Genomic DNA, 18,249 nt, shown 5'->3' with positions numbered 1-18,249 from the left:
GTGGACCAGGGCTCCTCCGGCCTTGCCTGTGGGCTGTGCCACTCCAGCGCCAGGTGAGCGGCGGGCTCGTTCAGCAGCCCTGTCCATGTACCCCAGGTCACATGGGGTCCTCACGATGGTCCTCACGATGCTGACCGTTGAATAGACTGGGGGGGGGGGCTCCCAAGTGCGCGGGCACGGGGCGAGTCGTGGTCGTCCTTGCAGCCGTTGAGTAAGATCTGCCTGCGGACAAAGGACCCCGGTGGGCACCCTGCAGCCCGGGGCCAGCGAAGGCGCCTCCGTCCGGAGGATGCAGGAGCGGGGGAATGGCCCGGGCGAGGGCCAGGCGGCGTCCGCGGCCGGCCGGGTAACGATACTCGCGCGCGGGCGCCCTCGCCCGGCGTTCCGGCGAGCACGCCGAAGCTGGGGCCGGGGAGAACCGGGGAGGAGGAGGAGCCGTCAGGCCCCGCCGCCGCCCGGGCCCCGCGCCCCGCGGGCCGGGAAAAGCGAAAGGGCGTCAGGGCCTCCCGCGCGCCGCTCCAGGAAGTCGCGAGCAGGAAGCGCCGGCGGGGCCGCGCCGGCTGCGGTGCGGGGCCTCGGCTGCGCAGGTGAGACGCGGGGCCGGGAGCCGGCGGGCGGTGCGGGACCCCTCCCCAGAGGCGCACCTGCGGCCGCCGTGCCGCAGCCGCGCGCACCTGCCACGCGCGCGCCCTAGCCGGTAGCTGGGCAGCGCTTCTGCGCCGCCCGGCTCGGGCCCCGTCCTCTCTCTTTTCATTTTTGGTTTGCTTTGATTTTTATTTTGTTTTGTTTGGGAGAAGGCTGGGGGCCGGTCTCAACCTCCCTTCGCTGAGGAAAGTGAAATACGGGGTCTGCTTAGAGGGATGGCCCCAGGCGACAATGCCGGGCGTTCCCGGACCTGGCGCCGCAGGGCTTGGGGCAGGGGCGCCGAGGGAGCGGGTGCTGGGCGGAAGCCCCTGGCCGGGGCGAGCGTAGGTGACCTGCGGGGGCTCTCCCCACCCGCAGGAGCCCCCTCATTGTCTGCCGCGAGATGGGGAGTGGGCGTGCCCGACGCATTCGCCTCCTCCGTGACTCGGCACGGCACCGAGTCCGGGAGGAGCCGGCGCCTGAGTCCCGGCCAAGGCTCGGGCGCCCGCGCCCTGGGCTCCGGCTCGTCCCTGTGTGGAACAGCCGGTTCCCGAGCCCGTGGGCCTCCTGGCCGGCGCGAGCGACTGCGACCCGCGGGGGTGACAATGAGGACTTAGCACGCAGGGAAGTCCCCCAGCCCTGGCGGCCGCGGTCCCGGTGACCCGAGGAGGTACAGGCTCAAGATTTGCATTTGAAAGGCGGCTCCTGGAAGCCCCTTCCCCCACCCAGGTCTGGATTTCCATAGGGGGATTCTGAGGGGCCCTGTCCTGCCTGCCCTTGAGCTTGCATTGTGCGAAGTTGGGAAAGATACTGGGTCCCCCCCAACCCCCTTGTAGACAGAGAAAGCAGGACTCCAGACGGCAGGTGCCTCGTGCAGTTTGTGTGGAGCCCTTGTGCCCTGGCGGGGAGCTGTGGCCCGGCTCACTCTGGAGTTGTCTTCTGTGTCTTGAGTCAAAGAAGAACGATGCGTGGAAACTTGTGGGGAGTGGGGGTGGGGAAGGTGCATTTCTTACTCTTTGTCTTGGAGGTAACCTTTTGTCGTTGCAAGCATTATTGAACTACCCGTGGGGTGCTGTGACTGCTAGTGTCACACGCAGGAGCCGCCGGCCCTGGGCACCGCGGCTGGACCGCAGGTGCCTGGGAGAACCCCGCTGTGTTTGTTTCGCTGGGCTGGGCTGGGCTTTCCCGGAGGTGAGGTCTAAAGCTGTGTCCACGACGGAGTGGAGGAGCCGTGCTCCGAAGGGTGTTCGCCAGGTTGCAGCGGAACCAGGGTTCTGGGCCTTTCCCGGGGGGGGGGGGGTGGCTGAGTTCCAGGGGACCCCAGGGAGCGGCTGATTTTTATTTGTATTTTTTTGTCTGTGCCCAGGCTGTGTGCCGGAGCCAGGGCTCCTACCAGGTCCTGTGCTCCTCTGCTCTGGCCGGCAGGAGGAAGTGGTGGCCGGGAGAGGTGACCCGGCAAACAGGACCAACTGGAATTTGCCCCACAACATCCAGCAGCCCGGCCCATTTCTCCGCCTGTGAGAGGGATGCCTCCGCTGCTTCCCTCGTTCACAAACCCCCGGGGGCCGGGCTCGGGGGAGGGGCCTCGCCTAGCTGAGCTGTGAACACCCTGGTTGTAGGCACTGTCCTCACACTCCTGCTGCTGTCCTGGGTTTTAGCTGGGAAGGTCAGGGAGCGAAAGGGTTAAGTGACTTAGGGCCTGCAAGGGAGCAGAGGGGTTAAGACCTTCACAGGCAGGCGCACCGAGCCCCAGGTCGGTGTGGGGCGGAGGCGTTCCCGGTGGACTGGTGCTGGGTGTGCTTCTCCCAGCGGGGGGAAGGGTGGGGAGGGGCCGCACCTGGGCTCTTCGTGGCTCTGTGACAGGACGGCCACTGAAGAGTGCACTCGAGAGGGATGGGCTGGGGGGCTAAAGAGAGTGACTTGGAAACGCGAGCCTGGACGCCAGGACCTTATCGGGCAGGGACCCTTATCAACTTCAGCTCTGACTTCCTAAAGAGGTCGTTTTGCACAGCCTCAGGGGTGACCCCGGGACAGAAGACAGGGAGGCACAGACGGGTGGAGCCACTCCCACAGCACCTATGCGATGCATTTCCATTGCTGTCACAACCACAGTTGGATGCTTGGATCCCTCTGCACGCGGCCCAGTTCCGTGTTCCTCTCCATCACAAGGGCTCAAGGGTGGCTGGGTCCACGGTGGGTGGCCTGGAGCGAGGCTGGGGCCCTGCTCTGATTACAGGGACTGGAAGAGTGAAGGGGTTCGAGGCCTAGGCAGGAGGCCGGCCTGTGACCACGGCTGCTCCTGTGAGCTCTGAAGCGACCAGCCTGGGGCAGGTGCCGCCCCGCTGGGAGCCCTGGTGTTCAGTCCTCAGGGAAGCGCCATGGTAACTTCCCAGCTCCTCCGTGGGTGCCCTCGTCCGGACGCCTGACTGCAGTGTCTCTGCTCCCTCCCACAGAGTGCGGAGCCGGTGCCCACATTGCAGCCCTGTCACCCTGTGCGGAAGTGCAGGGCCGTCTGGGGAAGAACCCGGCGTGGGACCCGGAGCCTGTTCGAGATCTTCAGGCCCCGGTCGGTGGCAGCGTAGATGGCTCGACTCCCCGCCGGCATCCGCTTCATCGCCTCCTTCTCCAGGGACCAGTGGTGAGTCCTGGTGGGCGGGGGGCTGCGTGGGGCTCACTACCCACGGGGGAGCCTCTGACTGCCCAGTGGCGTCCTTCCTCTGTGGCATCGGGGCTCCCTCGTGGTCTTCCATGTAACTGCAGAGAGGGGCCCACTGACTCCTGGCAGGGTTAGCACACGGCGCCGAGCCCCGGTGAGTGGCCGGCTAGCGAGTGCTCAGAGCTGGCCAGAGACCCCTCCCTGCGGGTCACGGCCAGGCAGGACACATCTGCTGCCCTCTTAGGTAGAGTGTGTGGGGCCCGAGCAGTTCAACAGACCAACGACAGGGCAGTGAGAGAGCAGACAGGCTCCATCGGGGATGTATGGGAGGTGGTGGGGCTTAGGGGAGGGAACGGCAGGCACGAGGCCTGGCCTGAGGCTTTTTGGAAAGACAAAGGGGCCCTGAAGACATGGCTGGGAGGCTGGGAGGCGGCTGGGAGGCTGGGAGGCCTGGTTCGGTTGTGATATGGTTTGATAGCATATGGTTTGATAGCGATTGGCTCTGGGAGACTCCCGGAGACTCCAGCCTGGTGAGAGATGGTCGCTCCGTGGAGATTGAGCCCTTTGGGAGGTTCTCCTTTTAGGCAGGTCAGAGTTCGGCGGGTGGAGTGGCTTTGGCTGTGAGTGAGCCCACAGTCGGGTCCTGTCCCTCTCCTTCCCGCGGCGCCCTCTGCGGGTGCCGGAGCTGCCAGAGCGTCGGGGGCGGGGGGGGGGGGGGAGTTTGGCTCTGACTTAAAAACATGGCTCTTTAGCCAAGGCCGGCCCCTTGTCAACCCTTTTTTAAAAAGGATTTATTTGAGTGACAGAGAGAGAGAGAGAGAGCGCTCTTCCCTCTGCTGGCTCACTCCCCAGATGCCTGCAACAGCCAGAGCTGGGGCAGACCAAAGCTAAGAGCTGGGAACCCCACTCAGGTCTCCCGCGTGGGTGGCAGGAGCCCGAGCACTCGGGCCGTCCCCTGCCACCTCCCAGGTGCAGGAGCAGGAAGTGCGTGATGGAAGCGGGGGTGCGGGACTCAGTCCCAGGCACTGTGATGCCGGCGGCGGTGCCCATGGGGGAGGCCGGCATCGCGGGCGGCAGCTTTACCCACAGTGCCACAGCGCCGCTCCCCAGTGACATCTACAGCACGTCCCCCGTCCAGCGTCCACGCGCGGCCGTGAGCTGTGCACTGACGTCAGTGAGATGATGCTGTCTCTCTAAAGGCGCCATTCAAGCCCCGGACGCCATCTTGGCCTCTCCAGGCCCAGCCTGGCTTACTCGGAGTCAGGTGACCAAACAGCCCAGCCATAAGTGGCAGCCCCACCCCCACTCCAACGGGGTTTGCTGCTCCCATTCCCTCCCCCAGCGAGTCTATAACAAGGCCTGTCTTCCGACCCAGGCCTTTCTCCCCCCTCCCTCCAGCCTGTCTGGCTCCCCACCCCCACCCCCGTGGATAATTCCTTCCCTTACTCCTGCGTTAGGTGTGTTTTGTGGTGGCCTTTCAAGGGGGTTTAATGTCCCTTAACCCAGACCTGTTTCTTGGCCTCGTCTGTGTTTTATGGCCTCGACATGTTTGAGGGGTTCCAGCCCTTTATGCCGTGAACTGCCCCCATTTGGGGTGACTGTTATTTCCTGCCGATGAGATTCCGCTGGCGTCTGTTTGGCCGGGACACTCTGCTTTGTCGCTGATGGGGAGGGGCTGCAGATTCGGAGGGAGGGGCTGGAGCTGAGCCTGTGTGGTGGGATCGGACCCCAGGGTCCCAGGGTGAGCCTGTGCCATCAGATGGACACGGAAATCGGTGCCCGGGGCAGGGTCCTGCGAAATGACCCTGCCTGGAGGTCCTGGACACAGCGATGCCTAGCAGGTGCCCAGCGCCTGCCGCTCAGAGGGCCGGGGGGCCGGGGGCTTTGGAGACATGGTGGATGCTAGGACTGGGCTTACAGAGGAGCGGCCTCCCGCCGGATCTGGGACAGTGGGAGGCTTGCAGCGAGCTGTGCTGGTGCTGTGGGCGGTTGGGTCCCCCGGGAACCCAGTGTGGCCACCCCGCTGGGGCTGAGCAGCCGAAAGCATGGAGACAAGTGTGGCGCCAGCCGTGACGGGGGGAGTCTGCCGTCACCACCCCGAGCCCTCGGCGGGTGCTTCGTGCAGACCCGGGGGGCACACACAGCAGGGCAGTGACAGCTGACCAACAGGGTATCTGCGTCACCCCAGCGTGTGCACCACAAGCCCCGTATTCCTGACTTCGGGGGGAGTCGTCCTCTCCGTGGGGTGGACAGCACCTTGACCTCGTCGCTGACGTCGGACTTCCCAGGGGACACTACAGCAGCGCCGTTCACTTTCATTCTTCCTTTTTTCTTTCAAGATTGACTTATGTGTTTGAAAGTGTTACAGAAAGAGAGGGAGGGACAGATCTTGCGCCTGCCGGTTCACTTCCCAGATGGTCACAAGGGCCATGGCTGGGCCAGGCAGAAGCCGGGAGCTGCATCCGGGTCTCCCAGTGGTGGCAGAAGCCCAAACACTTGGGCCATGTTGTGCTGCTTTTCCCAGGCCTTTGGCCAGGGGCTGGATTGGAGGTGGACCAGCCTGGACATGAACGAGCACCCAGATGGGCTGGCGACGGCACAGGGGGCGGCTTTACGCACAGCTTTACGCACAGCTCGGGCCTCTGTTCCATTCGACTGATTTCTGCCAGATGGGGCTGGTGTGAGGGTGTGAGTGAGGTTACTCCACAGAGCCAGAGGACAGGCCAACTGCCTGGGGCAGGTGCTGCTCACCTGAGAGCTTTTTTTTCCCCAGAGATTTATTTATTTATTTGAGAGGCAGGGGGGGGGGAGGTTGGGGAGTGACAGACTGGTCTTCCATCCACTGGTTCGCTCCCCAAATGACCACAACAGCCGGAGCCAGGCCTGTCCAAAGTCAGGAGCCAGGAGCTTCCTCTGGGTCTCCCACGCGGGTTCAGGGGCCCAAGCACTTGGGCATCTTCCACTGCTTTCCCAGGCCACAGCAGGGAGCTGGGTGGGAAGTGGAGCGGCAGGACCCTAACCGCCCTGACAGCGCTGCAGGCTGATGCTTAGCCTACACCGCCCACCGCCCACCGCCCACCCCCCACCCCCACCGCCGGCCCCCTGAGAGCAGTCTTAAGGAGGCTCTGCAGGCGCCCCCTCCTGTGCTGCTGTTTCTGGGCCTTGCTTGCTGGAGACTTGGGGTTCACCCAGGCGCCATTCCTGCTGCCCTGGGGGCTGCAAAGACCTGGGGGGGAGGCACAGCCACAGGCAGTGGCCGCCGGGCTGGGACGTCATACCGCTTCGCGTTCATTCTTCTGAGTGTAGCAGGGAGCAGAAGTGAAGGGGTTCTGTTTCCTAGGCCACTCTAGCAAGGCCCGGCAAAGCAGGCGCCCTAACACGCAGGCGGCGGCTCTCCCGCAGGCCGGGGGCTCTCAGCAGGCCCCTGCTGGGGTTTGCTTCCTGGCATCCCCAGCCTCCGGCATTGCCAGCAGTGGGGCTCCGAGCCGCGCTCCAAGCCTGTGTCGTTACACCTGTTAGAAGGACGCAGGTCAGTGGGTTTGGGCCCCCTTCCTGACCCAATGTGACTTCGCCCGATCCATCTGCAAGACAGCCTCCAAAAGACGCTGCCGTCTGGGGCCTGGGCTGGACAGGAGCGCTTAGAGAATGCTGCCCAACCCTGTGCCGGGTAAAAGGGGCCAGGCACCGTCCCAAGCGCTGGCGTCAGGAATGACAGAGACAGCGGGGCTAGGTTAGAAATGGGAAGCAGGCTTCAGTCCCGGCAGCCAGGGGCGCCCGCCTGCTCTGGGAGCCAGGGTGGAGGCTCTGTGGGGACGGCCTCCAGGGTGGCACCCGCCCGGCAGGGCCCCGTAGACGCCGTGGTCAGACCCTGTTGCGGAGGCACCCCAGCTCCCCCCACGAGCAGTTCCGTGTGAAGATGAGGCAAGCAGGGGTGGCCGGGTTTGGAAACAGAGGAAGTGGAGCTGGCCAGATACCGGCTAAATAAAGCCCGCTCTTTCCTCCCTGGGAGACGTCGGTCTCTGGGAAGCTGCAGGCTGCTGGGCAAGGCAGCCCCTCAGACCCCTGCCGCCCTGCCGCCCTGCCCGGAGGGGCCGTGCCCCCTGTGAGCCGCTGGGCGTGTGGCAGCTCCTGCAGAATGGCCAGGGAGGGAGGGCTCTGGGGCGACCGCCAGGCCTGATCCCCCAGACCCAGGGAGGGTGTCTGGGGAGCACGCAGAGCCTACCCCGGAGGCCCCCTGAGCACCTGCTCTGGGCAGCCCTTCGTGGTCAGGCACCTGTGAAGGTCGGGGCTGGGAACACCCCTGCAGCACCAGGGGCGGGCGTGAGCGCCGCATCCTCTCTGACTCTGCTCTGGGCCTCACTGCAGGCGGCTCCGTCAGGGCACTTGGGGGTTAGGAGGGGAACCCTGGGGGGGCGCTTAGCTTCGCATATCCCACATCCCACAGCAGACTGCCTGCGCTCGCCTCCTGGCCGGAGCTCCTGGCACTGCAGACCCGGAGAGGGCGAAGCGCTGGCTTCAGCGACTGGGGCGCTGCTCATGGGGGAGACCAGGATGGAGCTCCCAGCTCCAGGCCATTGCAGGCATTTGGGGGTGCCAGCGGGTGGATGCACGCCTTTGTCAGGAGGATACGGGGCAAGTGGGCTCGGCTGGGGCACAGGAGCCTGAGAGGGAGACGGAGGGCGTGGGGGTTCACACTCCCCGCTGCCCCCCGGAGACGGCGGCTTGATCCCGCGGGAGAGCCGGACCCTCACGGGCTGAAGGCCTCTCGCTGCTGTCCCGTGGCCACTGAGGGGACCCTCTGACCGCAGCGGGGGCGTAGCAGAGCCTCCACCAGAGCCCAGACTCGCCCAGTCCTCACCCAGAGCGAGCTTCGGAAACCAAGGTGCTGTGCACGTACCGGCTTTGTTCTCTGGGCGTTGGGGTCAATGATGCACCTTTTAGGGTTTCACTGTTTCCTAGTTGCCTTTGGGTGTGACATGGAGAGTCCTGGGAACACCACGCATGTGGAATTTGTTCGAGATACACGTTTCCCACTGACTTTTTGAAGACCCTTCATGAACGAGGACTTCAAAATTTTCCCACCGGAATCAGTTTCCCTTTTAACTCCCTCTTTCCACAAACTGCGAAGTTCCCGCACACTGCCCCGAGGAGGAGGGCGCCGGGTGTTTCCTGCGCACCGAGCGGCGTCTACGGAGGCCCTGGCAGGGCGCTGGCTGCTCTCCTCTCCCCGCGGCCCGGGCTTCCGGAGCTGCTGAGGCGAGTGCCCAGCACCGCCAGCCGTTTCTAGTCTGCAGGTGCTTTGCTGGTGGCCAGAGACACAGGAGCCCCAGGGTGCTAGGGTGCTGCGCATCGTTATCCACGGGGGCTCCCCTGCCAGGGTGGGGTGCAGCCGGGGCTTCCTGTACTGCAGCACGTGGGCGCGAGCCCGGGCTGCCCTCCCAGTCCCAGCGTCCTGCTTATGCACCCCGGGAGGCAGCAGGGGCTGACCGGTACCAGCGTCCCTGCCGCCCTGGGTGGGGTTCCTGCCTCCTGGCCTTGCCTGGGGAGTAAACCAGCAGGTGGGAGATCTCGGGCAGTCATTCGGCTTTTCAGATTTAATTGATTACTTAACTAAAAGATTAGCAGATGGGTGTGCCCCCCCCCCCCCCCCCCGGGCCTTCCCTGCAGAGGGGCACAGAGCGGGTGACTGCTTTCCTGCCAGCAGCAGGGTGGACACCTCGGGCCGCTTTCCTGCCAGCAGCCCTGCGGGGAGCCCTCCTCGTCCTGCCTGCCGCTGCCCGGGGACAGCTCTCTGCCTGGTGCCCGGGCTCAGCCGCCCTCTCAACCCGGCAGCCGGGCCGCGTGCCAGTGTTGTCCCGTCCTGGGCCTCGGGCGAGCTGGCCGGCATCACTCACTCTGCTCATTGAGGTCAGTGTCGTATTTATGTCCGCTCTGCGTGCGCACTTCTGAAAAGTCGCATAGAAACGAAACAGCCAAAAATAAATCTGACCTTAGAGCCCAGGATGGCAGCCACGCAGGGGGCCGCAGCTGACCCAGCCGTCCACTGGGGAACCGACTGGCGTCTGCTCTGGGCACAGACATCCAAGTCCCACATTTCTCTCTGGTTACCGTGTCTTGAACGCACGTGACAGTGACGTGATATGGCAAGAGACACGCCTACGTGTGGTGCCCGCCCCTGCTTCCTGGCACCCAGCTCCTAACACCCCGGCATCTCCCCAGGGATGAGTCTCGTGGGTGCCGACCAGGTGACTGGTGGCTGAGGCTCCCGGGTCCCTCCCTGTGGGCCTGGCTGCCAGGGAGTCGCCAGCTGGTGGGGGAGGGGAGCACAGAGTGAGCAGTCAGGAGGGGGCGGGGCTGTGGGGTGTCAGTCACCCGTGGCTGTCCAGTCAGGCCTGTGTGGTGAGCCCTCCTGGTAGCGGTGCCCCTGCCAGTGCCCCGCCCCCTGCGTCTTTCCCTGCCGCCCGCCCGTCTGTGTCCCCTGCTGCATCCTTTGCAGGAAATGGACAGACGGGAGCAAAGTGTTCCCCGGAGCCCCGGGAGCTGCCCCGCAAACCAGGGAACCCCAGACCCCTAGCAGAGGGGCCAGGGCAGGGCCAGGCCTGGGGCTGTGATTGGCATTTGAGGGGTGGGGTCAGAGTTGGGCTGGGTCAGAGGACGCCCAGCAGGTGCCGCGGGGGAGTGCTGGGTGTCGGGGAGACCCCACAGCTGTGTAGAAGGGTTCTGTGGGGGGGGAGCTGCCGTCAGGCATTCAAGGGGTTCAGTCTGAAGGAGCCAAAGCGGCAACACTGGTGATTTTCTAACCGGCGGAGAGACCCTGGGGACACACAGGACAGTGGGAGTGACACAGGGGCAGTCGCGGTGATCCCGACACAGGGCTGGATGGAGCACACACAGCACGGGGAAATCGCAGGGTGCCGCCGCTGTCCTGTGTCCCCAGGGTCCTCTCCCACTGTCCTGTGTCCCCCAGAGTCCTCTCCACTGTCCTGTGTCCCCCAGAGTCCTCTCCACTGTCCTGTGTCCCCAGGGTCCTCTCCCACTGTCCTGTGTCCCCCAGAGTCCTCTCCACTGTCCTGTGTCCCCCAGAGTCCTCTCCACTGTCCTGTGTCCCCCAGGGTCCTCCTCGCTGTCCTGTGTCCCCCAGGGTCCTCTCCACTGTCCTGTGTCCCCCAGGGTCCTCTCCTGCTGTCCTGTGTCCCCCAGGGTCCTCTCCGCTGTCCTGTGTGTCCCCTAGAGTTCTCTCCACTGTCCTGTGTCCCCCAGGGTCCTCTCCTGCTGTCCTGTGTCTCCCAGGGTCCTCTCCACTGTCCTGTGTCCCCCAGGGTCCTCCTCGCTGTCCTGTGTCCCCCAGGGCCCTCTCCACTGTCCTGTGTCCCCAGGGTCCTCTCCACTGCCCTGTGTCCCCCAGGGTCCTCTCCACTGTCCTGTGTCCCCCAGGGTCCTCCTCGCTGTCCTGTGTCCCCCAGGGTCCTCCTCGCTGTCCTGTGTCCCCCAGGGTCCTCCTCACTGTCCTGTGTCCCCAGGGTCCTCTCCGCTGTCCTGTGTCCCCAGGGTCCTCTCCCGCTCTCCTGTGTCCCCCAGGGTCCTCCTCGCTGTCCTGTGTCCCCCAGGGTCCTCTCCACTGTCCTGTGTCCCCAGGGTCCTCCTTACTGTCCTGTGTCCCCCAGGGTCCTCCTCGCTGACCTGTGTCCCCCAGGGTCCTCTCCACTGCCCTGTGTCCCCCAGGGTCCTCTCCACTGTCCTGTGTCCCCCAGGGTCCTCCTCACTGTCCTGTGTCCCCAGGGTCCTCTCCGCTGTCCTGTGTCCCCAGGGTCCTCTCCCGCTCTCCTGTGTCCCCCAGGGTCCTCTTCGCTGTCCTGTGTCCCCCAGGGTCCTCTCCACTGTCCTGTGTCCCCAGGGTCCTCCTCACTGTCCTGTGTCCCCCAGGGTCCTCCTCGCTGACTTGTGTCCCCCAGGGTCCTCTCCACTGCCCTGTGTCCCCAGGGTCCTCCTCGCTGTCCTGTGTCCCCCAGGGTCCTCTCCACTGTCCTGTGTCCCCCAGGGTCCTCTCCTGCTGTCCTGTGTCCCCCAGGGTCATCTCCACTGTCCTGTGTGTCCCTCAGGGTCCTCTCCTGCTGTCCTGTGTCCCCCAGGGTCCTCTCCACTGCCCTGTGTGTCCCCCAGGGTCCTCTCCTGCTGTCCTTTGTCCCCCAGGGTCCTCTCCGCTGTCCTTTGTCCCCACACACTGTCCGGTGTGGTCACCAGGGTCCTCTCCGCTGTCCTGTGTGTCCCCTAGGGTCCTCTCCTGCTGTCCTGTGTCCCCAGGATCCTCTCCACTGTCCGGTGTGGTCACCAGGGTCCTCTCCACCGTCCAGTGTGGTCACCAGGGTCCTCTCGCTGTTTGGTGTTGCAGGTACAGAGCCTTCATCTTCACCTTGACGTTTGTGCTGTACGCCAGCTTCCACTTATCTCGCAAGCCCATCAGCATCGTGAAGGTGAGCCCTCCCGGGGTGCTCACGCCTGCCGCCCTGGGCTGCGTCGTCGTGGAAGGGCTGGGGGAGGAGGGGACAAAGGAGATGGTTAGAGACAAGGGACTGCTGCTTTGGGTTTTTTAGCTTCTTTTTTCTGAATCCAAACTCTACCAGTGTGACAGTTTATGGTTTCACGGATAGTTTCCCTTTACTTATGTTGGTGGAGTGCTCAAATATTTGTTTTAAGCCCTGTTTCCTTCCCAGTACGCCTGGCCTTCCAGTGCTTTCCGAATCGCCTCACCTGTCATTCTGCTTGGCCGCCGAGGCCGTGCCGGAGCTGGGTGGACAGGTGTTCAGCTAGACTCTGAGATGCGGGCGGAGTAGACGGCCCTGCAGGACAAGCTGTTACAACTGGAGAGGAGGCGGGAGGGCTGCTGCACACCCTGGACCATCGTAGCAAGCACAAGAGGTCGTCCGGGGCCGGCTCAGCCGCCCCTTGCTTGCTCTCTGTAGCTGCCCAGGGCACGGCTCCGGGGCTGCAGCTCTGTGACCTCCGTGCCCCCACCCCACCCCGTCCCCTCCACACCGCAGCAGCCTTCAGGCCTCCCACAGCGGAGGTGACGCACACCGTCCTGTGTCCCCAGGGTCCTCTCCAGTGTCCTGTGTCCCCAGGGTCCTCTCCACTGTCCTGTGTCCCCAGGGTCCTCTCCTGCTGTCCTGTGTCCCCCAGGGTCCTCTCCCGCTGTCCTGTGTGTCCCCCAGGGTCCTCCTCGCTGTCCTGTGTCTCCCAGGGTCCTCCTCGCTGTCCTGTGTCCCCCAGGGCCCTCTCCCACTGTCCTGTGTGTCCCCCAGGGTCCTCTCCCGCTGTCCTGTGTCCCCCAGGGTCCTCCTCGCTGTCCTGTGTCCCCAGGGTCCTCTCCCGCTGTCCTGTGTCCCCAGGGCCCTCTCCCGCTGTCCTGTGTCCCCCAGGGTTCTCTCCCGCTGTCCTGTGTCCCCCAGGGTCCTCCTCGCTGTCCTGTGTCCCCCAGAGTCCTCCTCACTGCCCTGTGTCCCCCAGGGTCCTCTCCACTGTCCTGTGTCCCCAGGGTCCTCTCCACTGTCCTGTGTGTCCCCCAGGGTCCTCCTCGCTGTCCTGTGTCCCCCAGGGTCCCAGGGTCAGCTCCCAGGGCCAGCTGTGTCCCCTGCCCTCCAGCGGGCGTCACGTGCTCATCTTCCCTCCGTGACCCTCGCGAGGCAGCAATTTGCTGTCCTTCGGGTCACTGACGTGGAGGCGTTTGCAAACTTAAAGGCGTGTTTTCAGCAAGTGCCCTGGAGCCGAGGGTCAGTGCGCCAGGAGTGGGGTGTGACAGGCTTTGGGGCTCCAGCGTTGACTGGGACAGGGTGGGTTAGGGGCTCCAACGTTGACCGGGACAGGGTGGGTTAGAGTCTCTGGGGAGGAAACGGCTCTCCGGGTGGGTGGACGTGCCCGGTGCCGGGCAGAGGGAGGGGGCATCACCATGGAGCTGCCACCTGTTGGGACCGACATGGCACGCAGGGTGGCCCGGCCACCGGCAGGTCTCTGCGTCAGGACGTGGTCCCAGGAGTGCACCTGATGACCTCAGGGTCCCTCCCAGGCAGGGAGGTCGGCGTGGTTTGAGGCCACCCTCCTGCTTCCCTGGCTGCTCCTCCCAAGGACCCCAGCCCTTGTGTAGACACGCTTGTGTAGACGCGTCCCCCCCTGGGGCTTGGGCTCACCAAAAAGGCCAGCGTTCAGAGGTGACAGCACACAAGGCACGATCCTCGCACCACGCTGGCAGTGGCTGTAGGAGGAGGCGGAGCCGAATCCTGCCCCCACCCCATACACCTGCCAGGCAGAGCTGGGCTCACTGGGGTGAGAACCACTCCCTGCAAGCCCCCCCCCCCAGCCCCTGTGCCTCAGGGCCCCTCCGGGGTTTCACGCCTGGAGTAGAGCCGTGGGTCACCTCCAGATCTGTAGCTCACAGGTTTCTGGCTCAGCACTGCCTGAGCGTGGCCTGGTCAAGAACATCCCCGCACACGTGATAGTCCGCGTGTCGTGAAGCCGCACCCAGCTGTCCCACGCTGTAGCCTGTGTGTGAACGGCAGAAATCAAACTGGAAGGAGTAGGGGGTCTGCCGACTCAAGGGGCCGGTGGGGTGATTACCCGCAGCCTGTGTCTCCTAGGACGTAGCAAGCAACGCAAAAGCAAACTACAAGTACCTACCAGGAGGCAGTCACAGGGCTGAGAAGTGTCAGATGACTAATCGCATCTCTGCCGTCACTTATAGGATGAATGGCGTATCCGCCGAGACTTGGGTTACTCTGTAACTGTGTAGATTGACTTAATTCCTGATCTGTTTTGAAGGTTTACTTATTTGGAAGGCACAGTTGCAGAGAGAGAGGGAGAGACACAGAGTGAGCAAGTGAGACCTTCCATCTGCTGGTTCACTCCCCAGATGGCCGCAATGGCCAGGGCTGGGCCAAGCCGAAGCCAGGAGCCTCTTTTGGGTCTCCACACGGGTGCGGGGGCCCAAGCACTTGGGCATCTTCCGCTGTTTCCTAAGCGCGTCAGCAGGGAGCTGCATCGGAAGTGGAGCAGCCAGAACTCGAACGGGTGCCCATATGGGATGTGGCAGCCTACAACTTCTGATTTTAAAAAGCATGTATTTATTTACTTGGGGGGGGGGGGATCTGCTGTCTGCTGGTTCCCTCTCAAATGGCTGCAGTAGTCAGCTCTGTGTCAGGTTGAAGTCGGGAGCCCAGAACTGGGTCTGGGTCTCCCACACGGGTAGGAGGAACCCAAGCACTTGCTTCAGTGGCTGTCGCCAAGAGTGCACGTTATCAGGAAGCTGGGTTGGAGGCAGAGGGGTCACCTGCTCCAATACAAGAAGTAGAGGGGACCTGATTCAATACAGGAAGTAGAGGGGACCTGATCCATACAAGAAGTAGAGGGGACCTGATTCAATACAGGAAGTAGAGGGGACCTGGTCCATACAGGAAGTAGAGGACACCTGATCCATACAGGAAGTAGAGGGAGCACCTGATCCATACAGGAAGTAGAGGGGACACCTGATCCATACAGGAAGTAGAGGGAACCTGGTCCATACAGGAAGTAGAGGACACCTGATCCATACAGGAAGTAGAGGACACCTGATCCATACAGGAAGTAGAGGGGACCTGATCCATACAGGAAGTAGAGGGGACCTGATTCAATACAGGAAGTAGAGGACACCTGATCCATACAGGAAGTAGAGGGGACACCTGATCCAATACAGGAAGTAGAGGGGACCTGATCCATACAGGAAGTAGAGGGGACCTGATTCAATACAGGAAGTAGAGGGGACCTGGTCCATACAGGAGGTAGAGGGGACCTGATCCGTACAGGAAGTAGAAGGGACCTGATCCATACAGGAAGTAGAGGGGGCCTGATCCATACAGGAAGTAGAGGGGGCCTGATCCATACAGGAAGTAGAGGGGACCTGATCCATACAGGAAGTAGAGGGGACCTGATTCAATACAGGAAGTAGAGGGGACCTGGTCCATACAGGAAGTAGAGGACACCTGATCCATACAGGAGGTAGAGGGCACCTGATCCATACAGGAAGTAGAGGGGGACTTGATCCGATACAGGAAGTAGAGGGGACCTGATTCAATACAGGAAGTAGAGGGGACACCTGATCCATACAGGAAGTAGAGGGGGACTTGATCCGATACAGGAAGTAGAGGGGACCTGATTCAATACAGGAAGTAGAGGGGACACCTGATCCATACAGGAAGTAGAGGGGGCCTGATCCATACAGGAAGTAGAGGGAGCACCTGATCCATACAGGAAGTAGAGGACACCTGATCCATACAGGAAGTAGAGGGGACCTGATTCAATACAGGAAGTAGAGGGGGCCTGATCCATACAGGAGGTAGAGGGGACCTGATCCATACAGGAAGTAGAGGGGGCCTGATCCATACAGGAAGTAGAGGACACCTGATCCATACAGGAAGTAGAGGGGACCTGGTCCATACAGGAAGTAGAGGACACCTGATCCATACAGGAAGTAGAGGACACCTGATCCATACAGGAAGTAGAGGGGACACCTGATCCATACAGGAAGTAGAGGACACCTGATCCATACAGGAAGTAGAGGGGACCTGGTCCATACAGGAAGTAGAGGACACCTGATCCATACAGGAAGTAGAGGGAACCTGGTCCATACAGGAAGTAGAGGGGACCTGATCCATACAGGAAGTAGAGGACACCTGATCCATACAGGAAGTAGGGGACACCTGATCCAATACAGGAAGTAGAGGGGACCTGGTCCATACAGGAAGTAGAGGACACCTGATCCATACAGGAAGTAGAGGGGACACCTGATCCATACAAGAAGTAGAGGGGACCTGATTCAATACAGGAAGTAGAGGGGACCTGGTCCATACAGGAGGTAGAGGGCACCTGATCCATACAGGAAGTAGAGGGGACACCTGATCCATACAGGAAGTAGAGGGGACCTGATCCATACAGGAAGTAGAGGGGACCTGATTCAATACAGGAAGTAGAGGGGACCTGATCCGTACAGGAAGTAGAGGACACCTGATCCATACAGGAAGTAGAGGGGGCCTGATCCATACAGGAAGTAGAGGGGGCCTGATCCATACAGGAAGTAGAGGACACCTGATCCATACAGGAAGTAGAGGGGACCTGATCCATACAGGAAGTAGAGGGGACACCTGATCCATACAGGAAGTAGAGGACACCTGATCCAATACAGGAAGTAGAGGGGACCTGATCCAATACAGGAAGTAGAGGGGACCTGGTCCATACAGGAAGTGGAGGACACCTGATCCATACAGGAAGTGGAGGGGACCTGATCCATACAGGAAGTAGAGGGGACCTGATCCATACAGGAAGTAGAGGGGACACCTGATCCATACAGGAAGTAGAGGACACCTGATCCAATACAGGAAGTAGAGGACACCTGATCCATACAGGAAGTAGAGGGGACCTGGTCCATACAGGAAGTAGAGGACACCTGATCCATACAGGAAGTAGAGGACACCTGATCCATACAGGAAGTGGAGGGGACACCTGATCCATACAGGAAGTAGAGGGGACACCTGATCCATACAGGAAGTAGAGGACACCTGATCCATACAGGAAGTAGAGGGGGACTTGATCCATACAGGAAGTAGAGGACACCTGATCCATACAGGAAGTAGAGGGGACACCTGATCCATACAGGAAGTAGAGGACACCTGATCCATACAGGAAGTAGAGGGGGACTTGATCCATACAGGAAGTAGAGGGGGCACCTGATCCATACAGGAAGTAGAGGGGACCTGATTCAATACAGGAAGTAGAGGGGGCCTGATCCATACAGGAAGTAGAGGACACCTGATCCATACAGGAAGTAGAGGGGGACCTGATCCATACAGGAAGTAGAGGACACCTGATCCATACAGGAAGTAGAGGGGACCTGATCCATACAGGAAGTAGAGGGGACCTGATCCATACAGGAAGTAGAGGGGACCTGGTCCATACAGGAAGTAGAGGACACCTGATCCATACAGGAAGTAGAGGGGGACTTGATCCGATACAGGAAGTAGAGGACACCTGATCCGTACAGGAAGTAAAGGACACCTGCTCCGTACAGGAAGTAGAGGACACCTGATCCATACAGTAAGTAGAGGGGGACTTGATCCGAAACAGGAAGTGGGGGGGACTTGGTCCAGTACAGGAAGCAGGTATCCCAACTGTGTCGTAACTGCTCTGCCGAATGCCAGCCCTAGACGTATTTTTATTCATTGCAGATTAGTTTTCTTTTTCTCTGGTGAATTCCTGATTCCCGGCTTTGGCTTCGCCCAGTCATGGCTGTCGTAGGCACATGTGGAGTGAGGCAGGGGTTGGAAGCTCGCTCTCTCCCTCTCTCTCTCTTGTTCTCTTTGTCGCTCCCTCCTCTCTGTTACTCTGCCTTTCGAATCAACCTGATCTTATTGTCTGTCTCTGTGTGTGTCTCTCTCTGTCGTGAGCCATCGTCTGCTGCCTCCCAGGGGCACACAGTAGAAGGAGATGCAGGTAGGACTTAGCTCGGGTACGCTGATATGGAGTGTGGGCTTAACCCACTAGGCCACAGTGCCTGCCCCCAAACAGATGCTGCATTTGGGGCTTGCTTTGTGGCATAGCAGGCTACGCTGCTGCCTGCGCTGCCGACATCCCTGTCAGAGCAGCAGCCTGAGTCTCAGCGGTGCTGCCCCCTAGCCAGTGCCCCCTAAGGCTCCTGGGAAAGCGGCAGAAGAGGCCGTGGCAGCCATGTGGGAGCCCTGGTGAGCTCCCGGCTCTGGCTGCAGCCTGCCCAGCCCGTCAGTGGCAGCCACTTGGGTGGTGAACCCGCAGTGGAAGATCGATTTCTCTTTTTCTCGTCTCACTCCACCTTTCAAACGTATAAAGTAGATCCTTAAAAAATGTGCATTAAAAATGCTGACGGGGTCAGGCTGGGAGGATGGCTGTGTCACAGGGGCAGCCCCATCCTTTCTGCT

The 18,249-nt window shown here is 61.9% G+C and overlaps 1 protein-coding gene across 2 annotated transcripts in view; it reads left to right on the top strand.

Annotated features, from left to right (window-relative positions):
• Positions 1–446: 446 nt before the first annotated feature.
• Positions 447–18,249, top strand: part of SLC37A1 (solute carrier family 37 member 1) — a 61,441-nt gene continuing 43,638 nt past the window's right edge. Inside the window, exons 1-3 of one of the 2 annotated variants that reach the window (XM_070073119.1) lie at positions 447–587; positions 3,078–3,262; positions 11,670–11,751. In XM_070073119.1, the coding sequence (XP_069929220.1) occupies positions 3,207–3,262; positions 11,670–11,751 (138 nt within the window). In that variant the 5' untranslated portion in view covers positions 447–587; positions 3,078–3,206. Of the gene's footprint in view, positions 588–1,101; positions 1,295–3,077; positions 3,263–11,669; positions 11,752–18,249 lie in introns of those variants that run through there. The other variant, XM_070073120.1, reaches the window with a different exon arrangement.

This window comes from Oryctolagus cuniculus, chromosome 4 (assembly GCF_964237555.1).
Source record: "Oryctolagus cuniculus chromosome 4, mOryCun1.1, whole genome shotgun sequence".
NCBI lineage: Eukaryota > Metazoa > Chordata > Mammalia > Lagomorpha > Leporidae > Oryctolagus > Oryctolagus cuniculus.
The sequence above is the reverse complement of the archived record's forward strand: the minus strand, read 5'-3'. Positions and strand labels throughout refer to the sequence as shown.